At 39.2% G+C, this 25,194-nt stretch overlaps 1 protein-coding gene across 2 annotated transcripts in view; it reads right to left on the bottom strand.

Annotated features, from left to right (window-relative positions):
- Positions 1–25,194, bottom strand: part of FGD6 (FYVE, RhoGEF and PH domain containing 6) — a 111,790-nt gene that overhangs the window by 48,351 nt on the left and 38,245 nt on the right. Inside the window, exons 3-5 of one of the 2 annotated variants that reach the window (XM_079936000.1) lie at positions 24,627–24,780; positions 11,455–11,522; positions 11,341–11,371 (exon numbers count right to left, since the gene is read on the bottom strand). In XM_079936000.1, coding sequence (XP_079792126.1) covers positions 11,341–11,371; positions 11,455–11,522; positions 24,627–24,780 — 253 coding nt within the window. The remainder of the gene's footprint in view (positions 1–11,340; positions 11,372–11,454; positions 11,523–24,626; positions 24,781–25,194) is intronic. The other variant, XM_079936001.1, reaches the window with a different exon arrangement.

The following is a 25,194-nucleotide window of genomic DNA, read 5'->3' as shown; positions in this document are numbered from 1 at the left end:
GGTAAAGCAGACTCTCTACTACGCTTTATCTTCTTTCTCCTTTCTAACTGCTTTCCCTTCAGGAATTCACTGGGCAAATCAAATAAACAAAAAAAGACCCTGATTTCTTCCCTGATCCTTTCAGCACCTACCCCTTACAAACATACAGTAACCATTAGTATTTCTTATGCTTCTTGTGAAGGGCAACAACCTCATACCTAATTTAAAAGTACACAAAAAGCTCCTAGAGTAATGAAAATAAAAACAAAAATAAACAAATGGGATCTAATTAAACGTGAAAGCTTCTGCACAACAAAGGAAACTATAAACAAAACAAAAAGACAACCCACAGAATGGGAGAAAATATTTGCAAACAAAGCAACCAACAAGGGATTAATCTCCAAAATATAGAAACAGCTCATGCAGCTCTATGTCAAAAAAGCAAACAATCCAATCAAAAAATGGGCAGAAGATCTAAATAGACGTTTCTCCAAAGAAGACCTACAGATGGCAGAGAGGCACATGAAAAGATGCTCAACATCACTAATTATCGGAGAAATGCAAATCAAAACTACAGTGAGGTACCACCTCACACTGGTCAGAATGGCCATGATCAAAAAGTCTACAAACAATAAATGCTAGAAAGGGTGTGGAGAAAAGAGAACCCTCCTAACACTGTTGGTGGGAATGTAAATTGGTACAGCCAGTATGGAGAACAGTATGGAGGTTCCTTAAAAAAACTAAAAATAGAACTACCATATGATCCAGCAATCCCACTCCTGGGCATATATGAGAAGAAAACCATACTTCAGAAGGATACATGCACCCCAATGTTCATTGTAGCACTATTTACAATAGCCAGGACATGGAGGGGACTTCCCTGGTAGTCCAGTGGTTAAGACGCCACACTTCCATTGCAGGGGGCACAGATGCAATCCCTGGCCAGGGAACTAAGATTCCCACAGGCCTTGTGGTGCAGACACACACACACACACACACACACACACACACACACACACACACACACAAGACATGGAAGCAAACTAAATATCCATCAACAGATGAATGGATAAAGAAGATGTTTATATGTGTGTGTGTGTGTACAAATACAATGGAGTATTACTCAGCCATTAAAAAAAAGAATGAAATAATGTCATTTACAGCAACATGGATGGACCTAGAGAGTATCATACTAAGTAAAGTCAGACAGAGAAAGACAAATATCATATGATATCACTCATATGTGGAATCTAATTTAAAAAACAATACAAATGAACTTATTTACAAAACAAAAAAACTTACAGATATTGAAAACAAACTTATGGTGATCAAAGGGGAAATGTGAGGGGGAGGGATAAATCAGGAGCTTGGGATGAACACACACACTACTATATATAAGACAGATAACCAACAAGGACCTACTGTATAGCACAGGGAACTCCACTCAATATTCTGTGATAACCTATACGAGAAAAGAATCTAAAAAAGAATGAATATATGTATATGTAAAAAAATAAATAAAAGTACACAAAAAGATTCCTCTTCTGGGAATTCCCTGGTGGTCCAGTGGTAAGGACTCCACCTCTGGGCTTCCACTGTAGGGGCATGGGTTCTATCCCTGGTCAGGGAACTAAGATACCACATGCCGCGATCCCGCATGCCGTGAGGGGTGGCCAAAAAAAAATTAAAAAACGATTCGTCTTCTAAGGTGTATTTTAGACAAGTCAAATCCTATGTTCAACAAGTGCTAATAAACCCTTCACTTAGGCCTCAGTACCTGGGACTAACTTTATCAGCCCAAAACCGTCATATTAACCCAAAGGAACCAACTAGTTAGACCAGTAACTAAAGAACTACTTTGACAACTAATTACTTTAATATAAAATAAGAATTCGTTACTTGTATAAACTACAATCCAGAAAACCACACAAAACTGCTCCAGAAACCAAATGGATCTGGGCCAAATTCCATGTCCCAACAGCTTGTTTCTATCAGCATTCATATTTACTGAGAGAAAATAGAGCCAACTTAACACTTTCGAAAGTCATTAGACCTGCCATCAGACAGAACTATACAGAATATATTTACATACCACGAATAACATCCTCAATTGTAAATGTATTCAAAGCACAACAGTTAAACATCTTCCATAGCATTTTTTTTATTTTACCAGTTTAATGATTAATATAATTTAGAGGCAAGAGTTTCCTTGTTCAGCAAAACAAGCAGCACTGCCCTTTCTTCTGGTAGGATAAATGATGAATATGTTTGTCCCTTGGCAGCAGGATGACTTTTATTTTCCAGTTGGAAGGCATTTCCTCAGCCAGGACAGTGACAGCAGACATTAGCTGCTAAGTAGCTAAAGGACCCTGTTTGACACAGCTTTTGCTAGACTCTGTATTCCATATGTCTGCCACCATTGCCAAAAAGGAAACTGGTTTATTTAAGACACATGCGACAGACACTAGCCAAATCCACACTGCACTGACCAGTGAGGTGGCCACCTCTAACTGGAGGACACTGTCACATACCAGGCAAAACTTTAGTTTTTTTCCAGTACTACTGGGTGGTGTCGACAGCTCTAGAGGAATGAATGGGCTATGATGCCTTTTTTAAAATTATGAGTAGCGTGTCAGAGTAAAAGAGAAATATAAGTGCAAAAGAAGAACGTTTAACAAAGACAATAGGAATTTAGAGAGTTTGTACTCAGCTATTAAATATTATTCCTAAGACCCAGAGAGTTACATATTTTAAACAAGTACTACGAGGGCCATTGTTAGTCTTCACTGTGGATTTTTGAAAACAGAAAAGAGCACCCCTTCCTCCAGGCCAGTGCAACTCAGACCAAGGGCCTTACTCGTAACTGATGGCCTTCTTAACTGCACAGCACAGCCCTGGCCCCAATTCATTCCCTCACCTCGTGGGCTACCATCCCCTGAAAGCCATGTGCAATGGTCCCAGTGCCAGATGCAACTAATTCACACAGGAACTACACGCAATCTCTAACTTCTCAGCTCTTCACGAACCTCAACCATTTCCAAACTCGTGCCACTGGAAGGAGGAAACTTTTTTTTTTTTAAATAGAAAGGATGATTACAACATATGTCTGGTTATTTTTCTAAATGCTAACAGCCAGGATAATTTGGGAAAGTGTGATGACACTTAAGAGCCAGAGGCAAAACTATTTTGAGGCAGAAGAATCCAAATTTACCAGCACCCCCTTGACTAAATCAGTGAGGATGCAAGACCACAGGACTGGCACTTTCAATTAGATCCAAAGTATACTTTTTCGCACTGGAAAAGGTGGCTAAGTAAAATAAAAGAGGTGAGGGAGCTAGAGTGTAAAAATGTTAGGTACGCGGGTGAGTTTTTTGTTTGTTTGCTTTTTTGCGGTACGTGGGCCTCTCACTGTTGTGGCCTCTCCCGTTGCAGAGCACAGGCTCCGGACGCGCAGGCTCAGCGGCCATGGCTCACGGGCCCAGCCGCTCCGCAGCATGTGGGATCTTCCTGGACCGGGGCATGAACCCGTGTTCCCTGCATCGGCAGGCGGACTCTCAACCACTGCACCACCAGGGAAGCCCAACGGGTGAGTTTTTTGATATCAACTACATATACTTCAATCTATTGCTCTAACATAAAACCTACCAAAGATTCTGTATGCAAAACTGAACCATCTACACTCTAGTTTCTGATCAACAACAACTTGGCCTTTTTAGAAACAGAAATGGGCTTCTGGATTAAAAAGCATACCATAATAGTATTCTTAATAATTCCAAGAAAACCTACAAATAAGAACCAGATCAACATAAAAAAAACTCAGCTCCTTTGAGGTATTAACATACTAGCCTTACCAGCTCTGATCACTTGGGCAAGAGCAAGCAAAAATCAATGCAAATAAAATCAAGTCTGAACATCTGAAGCCAACGAAGCACAAAACAGATGGCCTTGTTTCTCAGGTCAGGCTTTATATCTCCAGGACCAAAGAGAAGTAAGTGAGTTAATAACCAGCTGTCCTAACTGGGCTTCCTGACCTTAGGGCATTACTTAACCACTATGATGACACAGTGAATTACGAGACTAAATGGGCATATGAGCAGACAGGGAGCTCTGCAGGGCTCCCTGCCTACATGAAGGGCATTAAGAATCACTTCATATTAAGCAAAAGCAAAGCAGCTGCTAAGGTCAAAGAGCTTTGAAAAATATACAGAAAGCAGTGTGATACTATTAAGTTAAAGGGGGTGGGGGAAGGCTCCACGTTAACAATTTGATTTTGTTCTAAAATGAAAATATTTGACCAATGAAGTTACTTCTCCCTCTATGTTCAGACCTAGTGATATCATGTACAATCATCAATGCAAAACTGTATAAAACATGGATGAAACCTATCCTTTGTCTCAAATCTCCAACCCCTGCTTAATAACATTAAGAAATAATCATCATAATATATCCTAAATGATCATCTTTAGAAGATGAAAAACTAGAACTTCTCCAGTTTCCTGGCCCAACTGAAAGAATTCTGAATGCAAGCCAATATACTCAAAGATACACTGTACCCTACACAGCATGGCAGAGATTTCAAGTAACAATTTTTAATCAATTTCTGAACATTCATTTAGGGCAAGGGCTCAAACAGACCAGGGTTCAAAGTCTGGCTTTGCCATTTAATGGGTTTTGCCATTTAGTGGGTTACTTTTGGCAGTTAGCTTACTTTCTTCATTTAAAAAAACAGAAATGACATCTATCTGATAGGGTGGTTATGAGGATTAAAATAGATAATTTGTGTAACATATGCTGCGAGGTACACAGAGAGCACTCAATAAGGCCATTTATTTAATTAAAGGAGATTTGGTTATCTTAAATGATACATGACCACCATTTAAGATCCACAAGTCCCTGGAAGCTTGGAAAGAGAGCCCTCAAACAGAGGTCTATAAACAGAAGGAAACATTATACCAAACCAAGGTAAGGGAAACAAACACCTCAGCAGCAAGACAAAGGCACTCTTAACAATGAACTTCAGGGACTTCTCTAGCGGTCCAGTGGTTAAGACTCCATGCTCCCAGTACAGAGGGCACAGGTTTGATCCCTGATTGGGGAACTAAGTTCACGCATGCCGCAAGATGAGGTCAAAAATTAAAACAAACAAACCAAAAAAAAACAATGAACTTCATTCAGTGAAGGATAGTCCTCATGCGAAGGAAGCTGCTCAGAAGTGAAAGTCTGGTAGCCATGTCAATAGACACTAAAGGCGGATTCTTTATAACTAAAGAACAAACGATACTTAAATGGTTCTCAAAACTGAAAAGACAAGGTGTATTCAGTAGAACAAGATGAAGTCATTTTAAGATGGTAAAAACTGGAGGCTTCTATGAAAAAGTCTTTTATTATTTTATTTATTTATTAATTTATTTATTTAATTTATTTATTTTTGGTTGTGTTGGGTCTTCGTTGCTGCGTGCAGGCTTTCTCTAGTTGTGGTGAATGGGGGCTACTCTTTGTTGCAGTGCACGGGCTTCTCATTGCGGTGGCTTCTCTTGTTGCAGAGCATGGGCTCTAGGCGCACGGGCTTTGGTAGCTGTGGTTCACGGGCTCTAGAGCGCCGGCTCAGTAGTTGCGCACAGGCTTAGTTGCTCCACGGCATGTGGGATCTTCCCAGATCAGGGCTCGAACCCGTGTCCCCTGCATTGGCAGGCGGATTCTTAACCACTGTGCCATCAGGGAAGCCCAAGGAAGTCTTTTATAATGCATTTAAAAAAAAGACATATTCTATTTACTAACAGACATCTGAATGTCCAAGTAGTTTTGCCTCTAACTCTATGGATTTTAATTGGGAGTCTCTCAAATTTTCAAGGTAACGTATATCCCAGTCTAAGGCAATTGGTAGAACAAAGATGCTTCATTACGAGTACCACTTACCTACTGCTTAACCAGCCCATCTTTGTCAAAAAGACCTAAAGTCTCTAATCATTTTCTTTCAAAATATATATTTTAAATCGTGCTATTTAGACATTTAAAAAATAAGCTTATAGATATGTCTATTAAACCGGTCTCCCATCAGAAAGCAAATAAGATAACAAAAGCAAAAAAACACTGTATCATTTGTACTTAATTATATTAGATGTCTAAGTTGTTTTATCTGGAAAATGGCATTTATATACAATATAATAGCAACCTCTGCATTGGACAACTTCTGCTACAAAAGAGGAGAAGAAATATAAACAACTAGAGTTTCACCAAACCAAGTATTATTCATCAGTTTCCTATCATTCATTTAACATACTAATTTAGTACGATACCAATAAACAAAACAGATAAAAATCCCTGCTTTCATGGAGCTTACTTTCTAATGGAAGAAGAAACCTAGTAGGCTATTTTTCGGGAACAAATTCTATTTTGATTGATTTTAGTAAAAGCTTACTAAGATAATATTAAAACTAAATAGTATGGATTTTAACTGACATAACATTCTAAATAACAGCACTTTATCTTGAAGGACCTCCACTTAGCCTGCAGCTAAAACTAATTGGTGCCTAACGGGTTTTTTTTTTTTTTTTTTTTTTTTTGCGTTACGCGGGCCTCTCACTGTTGTGGCCTCTCCTGTTGCGGAGCACAGGCTCCGGACGCACAGGCTCAGCAGCCATGGCTCACGGGCCCAGCGGCTCCGTGGCATGTGGGATCGTCCTGGACCGGGGCATGAACCTGTGTCCCCTGCATCGGCAGGCGGACTCTCAACCACTGTGCCACCAGGGAAGCCCCCTAACAGTTTTTTGTATGATCACATTTAACCATTACACCAACTTTATGTGGTTATTATATTTTCCAGAAGAAAACGAGGCTTCATTAACTTGCCCAAGAGCACACAGTTAGTGGCAGAAGCAGAATTCTTAACCACTAACCAATTAGTCCCATTCATTCATTCAATTAACATTTACTGGGGGCCTTCCACTGAACAGGAATGATGGGAGACTCTGAAGATACAGGATGTCTGCCCTCACCTAGCTTACATGTTAGTACAGGAGACCAAAAACAAACAAGTAAACAAACAGATATACAAAACATATGAAGTATCAAGAAGAAAAGAAACACAGGAAAGTTGAAGAGAAAAGGATGTCAGTGAAGACCTCTCTGAAGAAGTCACATTGAGCCCAGACTGGAAGGATAAAGAAAGAACTAGCTATGAACAAAGGAAGGAAGGATGAACATTCCAGGAAACTGCATTGGCAAAATCTCTGAGCAGAAATAACCTCAGCACTGAACTAAGAACTGAAAGGAGGCTGGTATGGCCAGAACATGGTCTGCAAGTGAGAGAATGCCTTTCTCTCTTTGACCAACATTTCACCTCACTACTAAAGGCCAAATCACAGAGCGCCTTACAGGCAGGGGGAACCATAATTTACTATCCAAACTGGATCATTTTTGACAGTAAAAGGGAGCTCTATTAATAAGATTATGCTAAGACAATAACCAAGATGGTCAAAAGCAGACTAGGACAGATGGTCATCCTACTTACAGGACTTGGAAAATAGCATGGTTTTTACTATATAATGCAATGAGAACCATTTAAAGAGTTTTAAGCAGGGGAGTGACATGATCTAATATATATATGTTAAGAAAATCACTCCTAATATTTTATATGAAAAAAATCTTTTAAGGAACAGATTGAAGGGGGGTAAGAATGGACATAGGAAGCCCAGTTAAAAGGCTGGTGCTGTTTTGAGTATGAGATGCTATTCTGGACTAGGCTGGTAGCAGTAAAGAGGAAATAAAATCAGCAGGTTTGCTGATAGTTCGGCTGGAGAGGTGACAGGGAGAAATGAAGAACAAATCCTAGTTTTCTGGCTTTGGCAGCTATATGGATGGCACTACTATTTTGAAAAGGGAAAGACTGCCTTTTAAGAATCTCTTTTTTCTCTGGACTCAACAGGGCATTGACTTAGAGTCAATGTGTATACTGGACCTTTTTTCAAATCCAGGTCAAAGTCCAAGAGCTCATGGTAGGTACTGCAGAGTGAGGACCATATAAAACATTACTTATAGTCTTGCTACTGCCTCTGCAGGCCCAATTCTTTCTCACAAACATCAGAAGAATCAAAGCCCTCAGCTAAGTGCACTAATTCTTAGAACCTTAAGTATATTTTAAATCACATAACCTCTACCCAAATCTAATTCCTCCCGATGTAATATGATAAAATTCATTAGATTTAAAAACACTTTTATGAGCTATAGCACCTGGTTCAGGAAATTCAAAACAAAGAAGTGATAGTGAGCTACAGTAACATATTAAAGTGATCTATAAAATGTTAACAAACTACTCTGATATATTAAACTTTTTAAAGTATGGCTACTCTATTGGACAGTGCTGATACCGAACATTTCTGTTTCACAGAAAGATCTGTTAGTGCTATTCTAGAGTCTCTAATATGGAAGACTATTAATGGGAAATCATATATAACTAAACAATAGCTTCTCCCAAGCCACGTGGATACCTGGCCGATTTCCAAAAATACCCACTGGGTTATCTAAAGCCTGTTAGATATTTTAAAGCAGTCATATTCTATCATATAACACAGAAGCTAATGCATTTAGAGGAAATCAGATAGCAGGAGTGCTCAGGATTAAAACAATCCACATGCTACCTTTATGGGGTACTTCTGGTAGAAGAGTAAATATGAGCCTTAGCAGCATAGTGGGAGTGCTGGCTTGAAACAAACAAGATGCTTTTGGCTTCACCCACATTATCCTAACCTGGTGACAAACCCCTCCTAGTAATGGCTGAGAACCTGTTTAATGCTTGGTTGTTAAGATACCCGCTAATGTTGGGCTCTAGTGAGTTAACATTTGGACATACCAGACAGGATGCTAACATGAGGTTGGCAGATGACCTACTCTCAGTCCTACATTAAAGGCTTAGGAGGTTTTCAAGATGTGCAAATCAAGGTGGGTTATGGATGATTCACTCTGTTCAACAGCAGCGGGGAAGAGGCCAAGGCCATCAATCAGATCTGAGATAAGGGAAATATTTTGGTCTAATTGTCTATTTTTATAGGGCTTATGCTTTGCTCCAAAAATATATAGGTAAGAACCAGGATATATATATATATTTTTAAATCAAATAAACATACTGGTAAAGCTTTTAATTGCTTCTCTACCCACTGGAATCAGAACTTCCTTCATTAAAATGAAATTTTAATACGGGGGGAACAGGGCATTTGAAAGGGACAGAATCGTGAAAAGTCTACTGCCTGGTAATATTAAAATGAATACTTCCAGGCTTCCCTGGTGGCACAGTGGTTGAGAGTCCACCTGCTGATGCAGGGGACACGGGTTCGTGCCCCAGTCTGGGAAGCGAGCCATGGCCGCTCAGCCTGTGCGTCTGGAGCCTGTGCTCTGCAACGGAAGAGACCACAACAGTGAGAGGCCCGCGTATTGGAAAAAAAAAAAAAAAAGAATACTTCCCATTCACTGATGCTCTACAAGGGAAGAAGAAGAAGAAAATGTAACAGCAATTTGAGACCCTACCATATATTGCACAATACCAGGTTCTTTCACATACTTTATTCCACTGATTCCTCACAACCTGAGAGATGGGTATTTTTATCCCCATTTTACAAATGAGGAAAGCTAGACCTAACAGGTCAAACTTTTTTTTTTTTTTGCACACACCACGCAGCTTGTGGGATCTTAGTTTCCCAACCGGGGATCGAACCTGGGCCCTTGGAAGTGAAAGTGCAGAGTCCTAACCAGTGGACCACCGGGAAATTCCCCAAACTATTGTCTAAAATTCACATACTTGGTAAGAAATACAATCTACTAAGCCAATGCTTCTCCAAGTGTGGTCTATAAATTGTTATTCGTATGCAAGTTTTGATCAAATCGAACAGTGAAGTTAAACATAGCAAGTTTTTGCCTCTACAAGTTTACTCATTCACTTGCAGATGCTTAAAATTTCCCTGGAGTGGTCCTATTTGTATTTAAACATGTCTATCAGAAAATATGTCCAATAGATACAGTTTGCTCATCCTAGAGATATGTTCTAAGTTTTCCAGAAAAACAGCAGTTTAGCATTTTCTTCTCCCCCTGCAATTGCTTGTACAATAGAGAAGGTTGGGGCATAACAGCAAATGTATATGGAGTTTATTTTGCTAAGTCATTTATATTTATCAAGCTTATCATTAATTTTGGAATTGACAATATGCTTTTCAATAACTCTGGGTGACCAAATATTGCCATATATATATATATATATATATATATATATATGAATTTTAAAAGGGAAATTTCCAATATAGTCAAGAGTTATATGAGGAGCTATTCATGGGAAAATAACTTCTCAAAACAAATTAGCAATGTTAAGAAATTTTTAAGAAAAAATTTCCAAAGCTAGAGATTTTTCACACAGGAATTAGGCCTCCCCGTGTCTATCGGATCAAGTGCAGAGCACAAGGGGATCATTTGGTGAATGATCTCACCTCTAAGTATAACCCATTTTTCATGTTTATATATCTATTAAAAAAAAACACTGAAAATCATACTCTTTGCAGAGACATAAATGGGTGTATATTTTGTAAACCTACCGTTTTTCAGCAATTCAGTTTAATATGATGTTAATAATTACCATATAAGTAAACTTCTTGGATGGTAATTCAAGTCACTTCCATTTCTTTTTTTACTGTTTCCTCTACTTCAACCTTTTCTTTTGTTAAGTCTTAATATCTTGCCCAAATATAATTAAAATAAAGTAACACTAAAAGCATTTTAACTGCCAATGAGTAATGAAACTTGTGAAAACTTGCAGGTACAAAGGAGTGCATGAGAAAAATGAATATGCATTCAGACACATAATTGTTTCCCAACAGGTTTGTTCAAGTTCACAATTAAAAAAACTGAACAGAACTTTAAAAAGTTAGTTGTAAAAATGTCTATTTTAAGTGTCTTTCTAGGAGCTTGTTCAGTTAGAACAGTTTTAAACACTGATCATGACATTCTTTACCCATTGCTATGCAAAATTCTACTGTAGCAGACAACTTCTGCAAAATGCCCAAGAAGAAATATTATCCTTTTAATAACTCTTTATTATGAAGATAGAAAGTTTAAAGACTTTGGAAATACAGATATAAAGGCTCTATGTTTCAGAAATCATCTGGGTATACTATACATACATGAGATTAATGCATTTTAGAAAATTTCTCTCTTCACGTATGTGTGAATTTTAAAATATAATCATGTATTAGAAAGCACATACATGTATATACATGTTAATTTAAATATATTTAAGTTAATTATGCTGAACATATTGAGGGACAGGGAAAGATGTAAAAGTGGATAGTCTCAGACTTCAAGAAAATATTAGCAGATACTTACAATATGCAAAAGTTTTAACACGTCCACAAACCTGTAAAAAACAGCAATGAGACATGTTTTAAATGAGTCAATGGGGAAACAAATAGTCTTCTGAATTGGAAACTGGATACCTACACTTTCTCTGAGCTCATGATCTCCTTGGCAATATGATGGACTTTACTTTTCATCCCAGTATCTTCACCCTGTGATAAGAGTGCATTAAGAAAACATGAACTCATAAAAGGATAATGAAGATCAGCTTGGAGCTAGTTAGACGTACATTCAAGCTCTGATACTTATAGGTTTCAATTAGAACACATTTCATACTATATAATGTCTCAGATGGCAAACGTGGAGGTTTAGATGTGGTTATTAAACCACGATACACGATTTGCTGAGAGCAATCGGTAATCCTCACCACTATCAACAGTGGACTGATAGACTGCCCCAGGAGCCCCAGAGCCCTGGTGGGGCATACTGTCCAATGGTTCAAAACTGAAGCCACATTCTGCAGCCACTGAAGCCTACAGATATCCCATGATGTGAGTTCCTGGGGTGCACACAAGTAATTTAAGATTAGGAAAGATTCAATAGGCATGTATAAGAGCACTTCACCCTTAGTAAAGCCACTCTAAATCAGGCAACCTAAGTGCCATCTGAAAAGTGCTCTTCACAGTCTATACCACACACAGGCCAACAGCCACAGGCACTCTCAACTTACTTAAAATCCCTTTTAGAAATATGCTCTTACAGTCAAGGCAGTTTTATTCTAAAGAGCTGAAAAGAATATATTTTAATATGTATTGTATGGTGTGAAAATTAAAAGCTCTAGCAGGGACAAAAAATGTACACTTTTGAAAAAAAGAGAGGTGATTATGAATGAGGTCTCAATATTTATGAGAGATTATTGTTGTAGTTGTTTTCATTTAAACACTGATAGAGCTGGCTTTGACTCCAGGGCAGCAGAGGAAAGGTGAAGAGTTTCTCTCCATTTCTATTCTGGTGAAAGATCTGAACACTACATTTACAGAGTGAAGGGCAAGAGAGTAAACAAGGAACAAGCAGTGATAAAATTTCAGGTACTACATGTAAGGTGAAAATTATGACTGCTGCCATTAGAAGGAAAGTGCACTGATGTTTCTGTTGAAGAAATGTCAGATCTGGTTTTAGAAAGAGGCCTCTACATTCATGCTGGCATTGACAATACCAGGACCCAGTTATTTTGTGCTGCACAGAGTGCAGTTGGACAAGGCAATGTCACAATAAGGGTAAAAAGTGACCATGACAGTCCAGTAGTCAGTCACTAATAAAATGACAGGAAAAAAATAATGGTAGTGACTAATTCTTATTTATTTATTTAGGAAGTGAACTCTCAGATTATCTCAAAGTTTTACCCAATGTTTAAGTCTCTAAAAATAATAATAGTAACAGTGTGAAATCGTCTTCTTTTCTAAACTGAAATCATGGCTAGGATGCTAGCACATCTGCTTACCTGAGCATCAAGGAAAGGACTACCTTCTTTTTTTTGTATCCATTTGCTTCCTCACACTGTCAGTCTTTCCCCATCCCCACCAGGATAGAACAGCGCTGCATGTGGTGGCCACGGGGGTGGCCCCGCTCAGACAGCCCGTCAAGGGAACCTGCTGCAGGGAGCCAGGCTGACCGAGAGCCTCTAGCTGTTGCACATTCAGAGTCACCACAGCAAGAACATCAGGCCACGAGTCCCGCAGGCTGCCCCCAGCAAGGCTGACCAGGAAAGGGTACTAGAGCCAGGCCCCCCTGCCTGATGCAGACCCCTTAGCAGCCTGATCAAGACTTTCTCAGAACTGCCTTGGCCTGAGGCTGCTCCCCCCCCAGTCCCTCCTCCCCTCTCTCCTAGCAGAGGCCACACCTGCAGGGAAGTCAAAGGCTTTTCCTACCACTCCTGCTTCCTCCCTCCCTCTCTCCCTCTTTCCCCTCAAGGCAATTGCCCCAGTAAGTCTCCTGCAAGTCCTGCTGCTGGTCTAACCTTCTTGGCATCTATGCCTAGAACACTGTAGGCAGTCAACAACTACTGTGTGAACGAACAAACCTCTAGAGAGAGTGAGGCTGTGGAAAGTACATGAACTGTAAGTTGCAAGGATAGAAGTTTCGGTTTCTGCTCTGCCATACGTTATTTGTAACCTTAGGAAAGTTTCTGAGACCTGAGCCACAGCTTCATCATCTGTAAAATGAAGATAATACTACCTCTGGCAAGGGTTGTCAGAAGGATTAAACGAAATAGTTTACCTAAGTTCCCTAACAAAAGGTCTCATGAACAACTGAGAGCTCATTCTGCTCCTACCATTTAATGTAGCTACTTCTAAGAATCCTTTGCCTTTCCCCTTCACCAAACTAAATACAGCCCCAAATAATCCTATACACCCACTAGTGAATCCCTTGTCCAATTGAGCCTAAGTGATGAATAAACTTTATTTTCATTCTTGACTTGCCTAGGAGAGGCTTAGTGTTTATTTTACTAGATTTTAGAAAGTGAAATCTCATTAGAGATAGGTATCTTAATACTCTGAAACTTAAGCTATTTCCCTAAAGCTTTAAGTAAAACATGCTTTAAAACAAACACACCAATATAAAATCTGAAACTGCAGTTCAGTATCAACTTCTTATGCCTGAGATTTTTAGAGCCACTTTAAAAAATTTTTTAGGGGGACTTCCCTGGTGGTCCAGTGGTTAAGAATCCACCTTCCAATGCAGGGGACATGGGTTCCATCCCTGGTGGGAACTAAGATCCCACATGGTGCAGGGCAATGAAGCCCCAGCACCGCAACTAGAAAGCCGACCTCGTGCCTCAACTACAGAGCCCACGTGCTCTGGAGCTTGCACACAGCAACTAGAGAGGAGCCCACGCACCGCAAGGAAAGATCCCACGTGCCACAGCTAAGACCTGACACAGCCAAAAATAAATAAATAAATAAAATTTTTTAGGACTTCCCTGGCAGTCCAGCGGTTAAGACTCCGTGCTTCCACTGCAGGGTACACAGGATCCATCCCTGGTCGGGAGCTAAGATCCCACATGCTGTGTGGCCTGGCTCAGCCAAAGAAAAAAAAATTTTTTTTAAAGTCTGTAGCCTTCTGGATTATGGTGTTTTCCAAGAAGATCCAGCACACAGTGACTTTGTGTAGATTTCAATGTAGCAGTTTTTAGAGAAAGACTTAAGCATGATAATGTATGCACTTGAATGTGCATCCTATTGTAAAAAGCCTCCAAGTGGATAAACTAAATTATTAGCGGTAGTCACTCACAGCGGGGGGGGGGGGGGGGGGGGGGGGGGGCTGGATTAGGAGGTGTGAGGATGAGGGAATCTTTTGTATGCTTCAGTTTTTACAGGATTGGCTACGTAAGTTGCAGGTCTGATGCAAAGTGAAATGTAGGCATCTTGTTCAAAATTATTAAGCATATCAAGATTGTGACAGTAGAGCATTAAACGAAGTGAGGGCCCTGTGTGACTGTACAGGTTGCTGGCTCATGACGCTGCCCCCAAGCCTTTATAATTTTTATTAACCTAATTTTTTATTGAGGTAGAGTTGATTTACAATATTATATTAGCTTCAGGTGTACAACATAGTGATTCAAAAATTTTATAGATTATACTCAATTTAAAGGAATTATAAAATATTGGCTATATCCCCTGTGCTGTGCAATATATCCTTGTAGCTTATTTATTTTGTACATAGTAGTTTGTGCCTCTTAATCCCCTACCCCTATCTTGCCTTACTTCATTATCTGCAAAAAAAATTGTTTTTACCTGTTTCCAGAATTTCAGTGTCAGAACCAATGTATAAAAATAGATGCAGTTTAATAAAGGATGCTCAACATCACTAAGCATTAGAGAAATGCAAATCAGAACTACAATGAGGTATCACCTCACAGCGGTCAGAATGGCCATCATCAAAAAATCTACAAACAATAAATGCTGGAGAGGGTGTGGAGAAAAGGGAAGCCTCTTGCACTGTTGGTGGGAATGTAAATTGATACAGCCACTATGGAGAACAGTATGGAGGTTCCTTAAAAAACTAAAAATAGAATTATCATATGACCTAGCCATCCCACTACTGGGCATATACCCTGAGAAAACCATAATTCAAAAAGAGTCATATACTACAATGTTCACTGCAGCACTATTTACAATAGCCAAGACATGGAAGCAACCTAAGTGTCCATCCAACAGATGAATGGATAAAGAAGATGTGGCACATATATACAATGGAATATAACTCAGCCATAAAAAGAAATGAAATTGAGTTGTTTGTAGTGAGGTGGATGGACCTAGAGCTTGTCATACAGAGTGAAGTAAGTCAGAAAGAGAAAAACAAATACCGTATGCTAAAACATATATGGAATCTGAAAAAAAAAAAGATTCTGAAGAACGTAGGGGCAGGACAGGAATAAAGATGCAGATGTAAAGAATGGACTTGAGGACACGGGGAGGGGGAAGGGTAAGCTGGGACGAAGTGAGAGAGTGGCATGGACATATATACACTACCAAATGTAAAATAGCTAGTGGGAAGCAGCCGCATAGCACAGGGAGATCAGCTCAGCGCTCTGTGTCCACCTAGAGGGGTGGGATAGGGAAGGTGGGAGGGAGATGCAAGAGGGAGGAGATATGGGAACATATGTATATGTATAAGCTGATTCACTTTGTTATACAGCAGAAACTAACACACCATTGTAAAGCAATTATACTCCAATAAAGATGTTAAGAAAAAGTTATTATTAAAAAGAAACAGATGCAGTTTAACAATGAATGAAGCTCTTCTGAAAATTACAGTTTAATGATTTTTTAAAGTATGTCTGTTTATGTTCTGTATACATTAAAACACTTTTATTAACTCAAAGCACTGGTGACATTTAAATGAGTAAATAGGAAGAGGATTCCTCAAGGTTTTACACCATGCTAAAATTTAGGTTTTTTAAATTATAATCATTTCTATGTTCATAAGAAGTCACACAGATATAGATATAAAATATAAGAACTTTATTTTTAGATTTCTTTTTTTAGCGTATCACAAACCACTGAATCGAACATGGTAGTAGAAGTCCTGGAAGTGAAGGAGATGAAACACAAGGAATATATAAAGTGAGAATTGGACCAAGAGCAGAATCCCAAAGAACACCCATTTAAAACAGGGATTTGCCAAGCTTCAAAGTTGATTATTAGCAGAGTTGGGACGAGAACACAGATTTCCCAGTATCTATCCAAGAAATCCTATTACACACTGAATCTCTCTTCATTATCTACTGCTAATCACTGCTACACATATACCCACGTATATCTCCTCTCCTCTCCCCTCAAGATTTTACAAATCCAAACATTCTGCAATCTTTGGTTTAAATCTTTTTATGAAACAAATTATTATATATAACATTAAAGTTCCCCTCCTTCTCCAGGAGTAAACACTAACATCACAGTGTGCATTTGTTGCTTCCATGTTTGCATATTTTACTACAGAAGCATTTACATACAATATAAAGAAATCCTAACCCTCCATCAGAATATAAGTATTGTCATCCAAAAAATATTCAAAGTAAGCTATGAAATCAACTACTTACAAAAATAATCTTTTTTTTTTTTTTTTGGCCGTGCCACGCATCATGCGGGATCTTAGTTTCTTGACCAGGGATTGAACCCGTGCGCCTGCATTGGAAGCACGCAGTCTTAACCACTCGACCGCCAGGGAAGTCCCCAAAAATAATCTTTAAAGAACAATCAGTTATTAATTCAGTGTGAGTAATAGTCTGGTCTAATTAGCCTTGCTACTTGACTTTAGCTCCCAAACTCTGTTTTTTAAAGGGACAATTAGATAGATGAATTTGACCCCTATCCCCCATGCATTCCTCTTTTCTAAGACAGGTTGTTGAATGACTGTTACTAACAGGTTGGATAAATTCTGCTCAACTGAACAACTCCATTCACTTACCTTTTAAATGACATGTAGATAACATTCCTCAGGAAGCGGTCCTAAGCACAGCCTTATCTTAAAGACCATGTATCAGTCATGCACTAATAACCATGGCTATGTATGCCATACACGTATACACACACAGATAACTGTTATTTTGCAAAATATTTTAGCAAATCAATGCTTTCTAACTATTATAATGATTTCTCTATGTCGTCTGTAGCTAGGAAGGAAGTTTAAGATTTGTAAAATACAGTATGCCTTTTAAAAATTAGAAAGCCAGAAGAAATGCATTAAAAATTAAAAACAGAAACCTAAACCACCGAAAGAACTGAAGCCTTGGTACTGCACGCTCCATTTTCAAATGATGTGAGGTCCCTTAAAGGTCAAGAGGAGGTTTTATTACTAGCTTTAAATAAATCTAGGCACACTACAGGTGCTGAAACATTTAATAAGTAGAACCACTTAAAATGTATATCAGCTCTATACAAAATTTTCAAGTAGATGTACTTCATTTTTGGCATCTACCTTTTATTTCCTTTTCTCTTTTTATCACTCTCCCCTTGTTAAGACTCTACTCTGAACCTTTCTTTTCCCCCCTCTTCAGGACCTTGCTCTGCCGGGGCCTGGGTTAAAGAGAATTGTGCAGAGTGACTCTATAATAATGTTATCCCTAGGCAGATATTATAGCAGGGGACAACAATACTTTAACTTAGGAGAACAACTATGGTGGGCCTGAGATTCCTCATCTGTAAAATTAGAGTGTTGAACTTTCAACCTTAAAATTCTGATATTTAAACATTAAATATCTCAGATCTCAGGTGTTGCATGGCAACTCAGTGAGACAAAGGGTGACAGTGATTCAGAGGCAGCACTGAGAGTGGTGACTATATAGTATGTGTTTCTTTTCTAGAAGCTGAGATTATAAATTTTGGGGAAAAAAATGGTAGGTACTGGCATAAAGACAGATGTGTAGATCAATAGGAAAAAAATTGAGAGAAGTAAACCCTTAAATTTATGGTCAATGGATTTTTTTTAATTTCTTTTTTTAATGTATTTATTTATTTATTTGGTTGCCCCGGGTCTTAGTTGTGGCTTGCAGGCTCGTTAGTTGTGGCATGTGAACTCTTAGTTGTGGCATGCATGTGGGATCTAGTTCCCCAACCAGGGATCGAACTTTGGCCCAATGGAAAGATAGTTGGGGGTATTTTCTTTATTTTCAACAAATGGTTGAACATTGCTGGAACAACTGGATATCCACAAGCAAAAAGATGAATTTATACTCTACCTGACACCATATACAAAAATTAACTGAAAATTTATCATAGAGTTAAATGTAAGACCTAAAGTTATAAAGCTTCTAGAAGAAAATCTTTGTGACTTTGGTTTAGGCTAACAGTTTTTAGATACAACACCAAAATCATGATCCATTAAAAAAAATATATTGATAGACTGAACGTCATACGTTAAAATTTTTTATGCTTCAAAAGATACCATAAAGAAAATAAAAACAGGGCTTCCCTGGTGGCACAGTGGTTGAGAGCCCACCTGCCAATGCAGGGGACACGGGTTCGTGCCCCGGTCCGGGAAGATCCCACATGCTGCAGAGCGGCTAGGCCCATGAGCCATGGCCGCTGAGCCTGCACGTCCGGAGCCTGTGCTCCGCAACGGGAGAGGCCACAACAGTGAGAGGCCCGCGTACCGCAAAAATAAAATAAAATAAAATAAAAAGATATGCCATAGGTGAGAAAAAATACTTGTAAATCATGAATTTTGTATCCCGAATACATAAAAATTCTTATAATTCAATAAAACTCTGTTAAAAATGGGTAAAAGAGGTGAATAGACATTTCACTAAAGAAGATATAAGAAGAGCCAATAAGTATATGAAAGATGTTTAACATAATTAGTCATCAGGGAAATGCATTAAAACCACAATGAGATATCACTTCATACCCACAGAATGGTATAATCAGAATTCAGAAAATAGCGAGTATTGGTGAGGATATGGAGAAACTGGAACCTCATGGTAGCCCTTACTCACATATTGTGATTTAGGGTTTTAGCTGTCTCCTAACATCACTGAAGGCAGAGTTTATATTTCTTATCCTCCTTGTTATTCTGAGATCATTCCCAAAAGGAAGAATGTACCATTTTTACTCCATCATTTAAAAATCTGACGTTAGTAATTCAATATCCATAATTTGATGGCAAGGTTAGTAGTAGAAAACAGCTCCACCGTCAGCTAATTCACTGCTCTACAGCTGTCTGAAAACATTACTGATCACTAAAACCACCAGGCAGCTCTTAAATTTCAGCTTCCTAGGTAACTGTCTTGGAAATTCTGATTTCGTAGTTCTGAAACGGGGCATGAAAGTAGATGTTAGAAGAGGAGATTAAAGATAAATAAGAAATAGCTCCAGCCTTCAAGAAGTGAACAAGGGATCAAACCATATATACAAATAACTATACATAAGGACAACTATGAAATGTGCTGATATCTTGAAGGAGGGAAGGATCATAATCAGCGAGTGGTGTAATCATAATCAGGAAAAGATTCATAAGAAATAAAGCATTTTAGGGGCACGACAGGAATAAAGACGCAGATGTAGAGAATGGACTTGAGGACATGGGGAGGGGGAAGGGTAAGCTGGGACAAAGTGAGAGAGTGGCACGGCCTTATATACACTACCAAAGGTAAAACAGATAGCTAGTGGGAAGCAGCCGCATAGCACAGGGAGATCAGCTCGGTGCTTTGTGACCACCTAGAGGGGTGGGATAGGGAGGGTGGGAGGAAGATGCAAGAGGCAGGAGATATGGGGATATATGTATATGTACAGCTGATTCACTTTGTTATAAAGCAGAAACTAACACACCACTGTAAAGCATTATACTCCAATAAAGATGTTAAAAAAAAAAAAAAAGAATACAGCATTTGATGGCCTTCAGTCACTCGTTGCTACGTACTGTATATACCTACTGACCAAAGCCAGAAACCTGGATTCTACCTTCTTCTCCACACTCTATGATCACAATTAAGTTATCAAGCCCTGTTGATTTGTGCTTCTGAATATTTTATTAATCCTTTCCTCTCCTTCCATATTGCTTCCTTATTTCTTGCCTACATTACTGCAGTAACCTAGGAAGTGGCTTCCTTGCTCTAGATTTACCCCACTGTAACCCATTCTCTCCACTGCCACCAGAGGTACTAGCTCTAAAATGCAAATATAATCACATTAGTTCTCAGGTTGAGCTACATTAGCAGCTCCCTATCACCTATGGGCAACAAAGACTGAACTTTCTTTGCTATGTTTAGAAGACACTCCACATTGTGTCTAGTTATCTTCACTAGTTTCATTCCTACTCCTCCACACTGTGTATCCAGCCAAATTGCAACCACGTTGCAACTCCAAGTGTGCTCTGCCCTTACATGTCTGTCCTTCTGCTTCAACATCCCTCCTCACCACCTCCCCCTCTCCCAAAGATTTCTGCTTGGCATATTTCAACTCATCCTTTAAGGTGACAGGCACTCAAAGGATCCCTCCTTTATGAAGGCTGCCTTGATATTCTCTCCCTACCATCCCCAAATGACAAGATTATTCCCTTTTTTTTTTTTAATTTTTTTTGGCCGTACCGCTCAGCATGCAGGATCTTAGTTCCCCAACCAGGGATTGAAACCGTGCCCCTTGCAGTGGAAGTGCAGAGTCTTTAACTGCTGGACTGCCAGGGAAGTCCCAAGATTATTCTCTTATTAGTGGAGAACTTTTAGGGCTTAACCCAGTGGACTGCGTTTAGTTGCTGACACATCTGGATTCTCTCTAGTCTGTGATCTTATTCACCCTTGCCCCCTTCTGTGCAGAGCGCAGCGCCTGGTTCACTATGCACTTAAGATGCCTGAATAAGCAAGTGTACAAGGGTGGCTGCCACCTTCTCAGAATCTAAGATCAGAGCACATTGCTTCTGAATATGTGTTGAGTAACATGAATATGTCAACTGAAACAAACGAAAAGCTCATTATAGCTATTTCATCATGTAAAAGGGTAGGGTGTTGGACTAGATGATTAAGGCCTTTTGCAATTCTAAAATTCTAGGAATCTGTGTATTCTATTGTCTACTTTACGGGCCCGGCCACTCCGCGGCATGTGGGATCTTCCCGGACCAGGGCATGAACCCGTGTCCCCTGCATCGGCAGGCGGACTCTCAACCACTGCGCCGCCAGGGAAGCCCTGTCTACTTTACCTTTTAAAGTAGGAAGACTACAGAGCTAAAGAAGGACAGTCACTATCAGAAAATGATTCAGTGGATTACAATCATTTTCAAAACAGAAAGTCAAAGATAACCAAAACAAAATAAAAAGCTCTATATTAACTTCAACTTGTAAGAACAACGATTCTGACCCAAGTCAAACAATGATGTGAAACTGCGCGAGAGAGGCTTTATTTGGTATCTTAACTTTTCAGTTAATGAAAGTCCTCACTTAAATTACAACGCATTTCAAAGGAGACTACCTGTTAAATAAATGCATCTGCCTAAAGTAGACAGTCATGGAAGTTGAAACATGGACCACAAATGAAATTACTTTGTCAAGGCCATAAAATAATTCAAACAAATTCCAAAACAGAACCTTTGATCTGAAATCCAGTTTTATGTTCCGATCTCCTGATAACAGCCCAGACCCAGCTTTGTAAATTCTTAACTCTGTTCTCCTCTTTTCATATTTGTTCACTACAAGTAAAATTCAGTGAAATTTATCCATTACTTTTAAAGAGAATTCATAAAAGGCCTCTGCTATATTACCCAAGAGTTCTACTAAAAAGCAAAAAACTGAACAACCAGATCCGCCTGAGAAACATCTCCTTATCATTAAATTATCCCCAAAATGAGGTGACACATGATTAACTTCTAAAAAACAATATTCTCTTAGGTTTTCGCCTCTCTTTGTGAGTGTATATATCAGATGAGCTATTTTACAAAGAAAATTTGGGGGTAAAAAAGGCAGGGAAGTCAATATTTAGGAGGGGTGAACAGTGGTGATATCCTAACCACAATGAAGCAGAATGAATAGATCTCATTTTTAAACAATCATTTATTAAGCACTGAAAGTAAAGACCAAAAAATACAAAACTAAAAACTTGGAGAAAAAAAAAAAAATTAGCATGGCTATTCACCCCCACCCCAAACATGTTCCATCAACATCAGTCAGATTCTGGGGACTTCCCTGGTGGTCCAGTGGCTAAGACTCTGTGTTCCCAATGCAGGGGGCCCGGGTTCGATTCCTGGTCAGGGAACTAGATCCTGCATGCCGCAACTAGGAGCCTACATGCCACAACAAAAGATCCCGCAGGCTGCAACTAAAGATCCCGCAGGGTGCAACTAAAAGATCCATGCGCCACAACTAAAGTTCCCGCATGCCTCAACTAAAGATCCCACATGCTGCAACTAAGACCAGGTGCAGCCAAATAAATAAATAAATATTTAAAAACAAACAAACAAAAAAAATCATTCAGATTCTGGGACTTACACCAAGTTATTAGCAGAGACAGATTTTGGTTAAAAACCTCACTTCAGGAGGTTCCAAGGCAAGTTATAAACTCCTTTTCTTCATGTGAAAAGGAGAAAAACAGTACATATGTTAGATCTATATCCTAGGATGATTTTGAAGATTCAATGTAATAACCTGCACATAGATAAGCACAGACACACAGGTGTGGTGCAGGGGTAATTTTCTTCCTTTAATGGTGGTACTTTTATCTTTCCAGGAATAACTTTTTGAACATCAGCTTGCTTTTCCCTCACAAAGTTAAGACAAGGGCACAGCAGCACATCTTCTTTCTTTTCTCCTCCTACTAAGACTGAGTCTGGCACTTTCATGACGGAATGTTACTGGCATCTAGACACATATCAGTAATATGCCCATTATATGTCCATGGAATATAGTACCTGTTATGGTTTGAATTATGTCCCTCCAAAATAAATGTTCAAGTCTTAAGCCCCAGGACCTCAGAATGTGACCTTATTTGGAAACACGGCTGTTTCAGATGTAATCAGTAAGTTAAAATGAGGTCATATTGGACTATGGTGGGCACCTAATCTAATCTGATTGTTGTCCTTACAAGAAGAGGAGACACAGACACACACACATGAAGGGAGCACACCACGTGACGATGGAGGCAGAGACTGAAGTGCTGTGGCTATAAGCCAAGGAACTCCAAGGACTGCCGGCAAACTACAAGGAAGAGGAAAGAAAAGATTCTCCCTTACAGGTTTCAGAGAGAGCATGGCCTTGCCGACATGTTGATTTTGGAATTCTGATCTCCAGAGCTGTTAAACAATATATTTCTGTTTTCAAGCCACTCGGTTTGTGGTAGTTTGTGACGACTTCCCTAGGAAACTAATACAACCTACCACAAACACAATTATAGAAGTATATTATACATGTTTTTTTTAAATTAATTAATTAATTTATTTTTGCCTGCATTAGGTCTTCGTTGCTGTGCAAGGGCTTTCTCTAGTTGCAGCAAGCAAGGGCTACTCTTGGTTGTGGTGTGCAGGCTTCTCGTTGCAGTGGCTTCTCTTATTGTGGAGCACGGGCTCTAGGGTGCACGGGCTTCAGTAGTTGTGGCACGCAGGCTCAGTAGTTGTGGCTCGTGGGCTCTAGAGTGCAGACTCAGTAGTTGTGGTGCACGGGCTTAGTTGCTCTGCGGCATGTGGGATCTTCCCGGACCAGGGCTCAAACCCGTGTCCCCTGCATTGGCAGGCAGATTCTTAACCACTGCGCCACCAGAGAAGCCCTATACATGTTTAATGTACATAAACTTTCTTGACTTACGAAGTGTTTTGGCAACTATTATCCTGTTTGAGCCTCAGAACAACATTACAGTCCCATTGTATAAACTGAGAAATTGAAAATCAAAGAAGTTACAAAAGAAGGTCTCTTCCTATGCTTCTACACCAAAGACTTCTTCTTTTAGAAACTATCACCTTCTTTCCTTGAGTTATTAGTTGGCTAAAGCCACATTTGTGGCCCATCCTGGGCTGATGTACATAGGACTACATGATATGCATGACTCTGTACTAATCTTCCACTTAGCACTATCATTTTCCCTTTATCAGGATTTTTAATTTTCTTTAACACCTTTATTGAGATATAATTTGCATTCCATACAATATATTTTTGCACTTCTAAAATGTATAATTCAATGGTTTTTAATATATTCAGGGTTGTGCAACCATCACTGCAATCTAACTTCAGAACATTTAGAACAGGGATTTTATGTTAATAAAATCATGTTAATAAATATTACTTCTGAGTGTCCTGAGAGGCCAACAAACGCAAAAGTAGAAATATTTAAATACCAACAACATACTTGTTTATCTTCCAGCAGGTCAGGCTCCCCTTTACTAGAAGCAGAGCTGACATTGTCTTCATCAGAACTGTTGATGACTTCCTCTTCATCTGAAGGAAGGTCACTAAGATGAAGGTCCAGATCATTGGGTCCCTCCTGGGATGCTCCAGAACTGCTGCAATAGAGAGCATCTCATTAGTCACCTTTGAGAACAAGGAATGCTACCAAAAACAAACTATGTGATGTAAGCAAGGCACATCTAAGGGATTTGGAGGGATAAAAAGGGTCAGATCAACAAAAGTCTCCCTTCCCTTTCCCTATCTCAGTTGTCCAAAACCCAAATTACTTTTGGGTTTAAAATGGATCATCTTGAAAAACATGCATTTTTACAAAAAACTAGTGAATGTAACATAAAAGAAGCAGACTCACAGATACAGAGAACAAACTAGTGGTTACTAGTGGCAGGGGGCAGGTACAATATATTGGGTGTAAAATAGACTCAAATGTATTATACAACACGTGGAATATAGCCAAATGTTTTGTAGTAACTGTAGATGGAAAGTGACCTTTAAAAATTATATAAATTTTA

The sequence above is a fragment of the Stenella coeruleoalba genome (assembly GCF_951394435.1).
Source record: "Stenella coeruleoalba genome assembly, chromosome: 11".
Taxonomy (NCBI): Eukaryota; Metazoa; Chordata; class Mammalia; order Artiodactyla; family Delphinidae; genus Stenella; species Stenella coeruleoalba.
The sequence above is the reverse complement of the archived record's forward strand: the minus strand, read 5'-3'. Positions and strand labels throughout refer to the sequence as shown.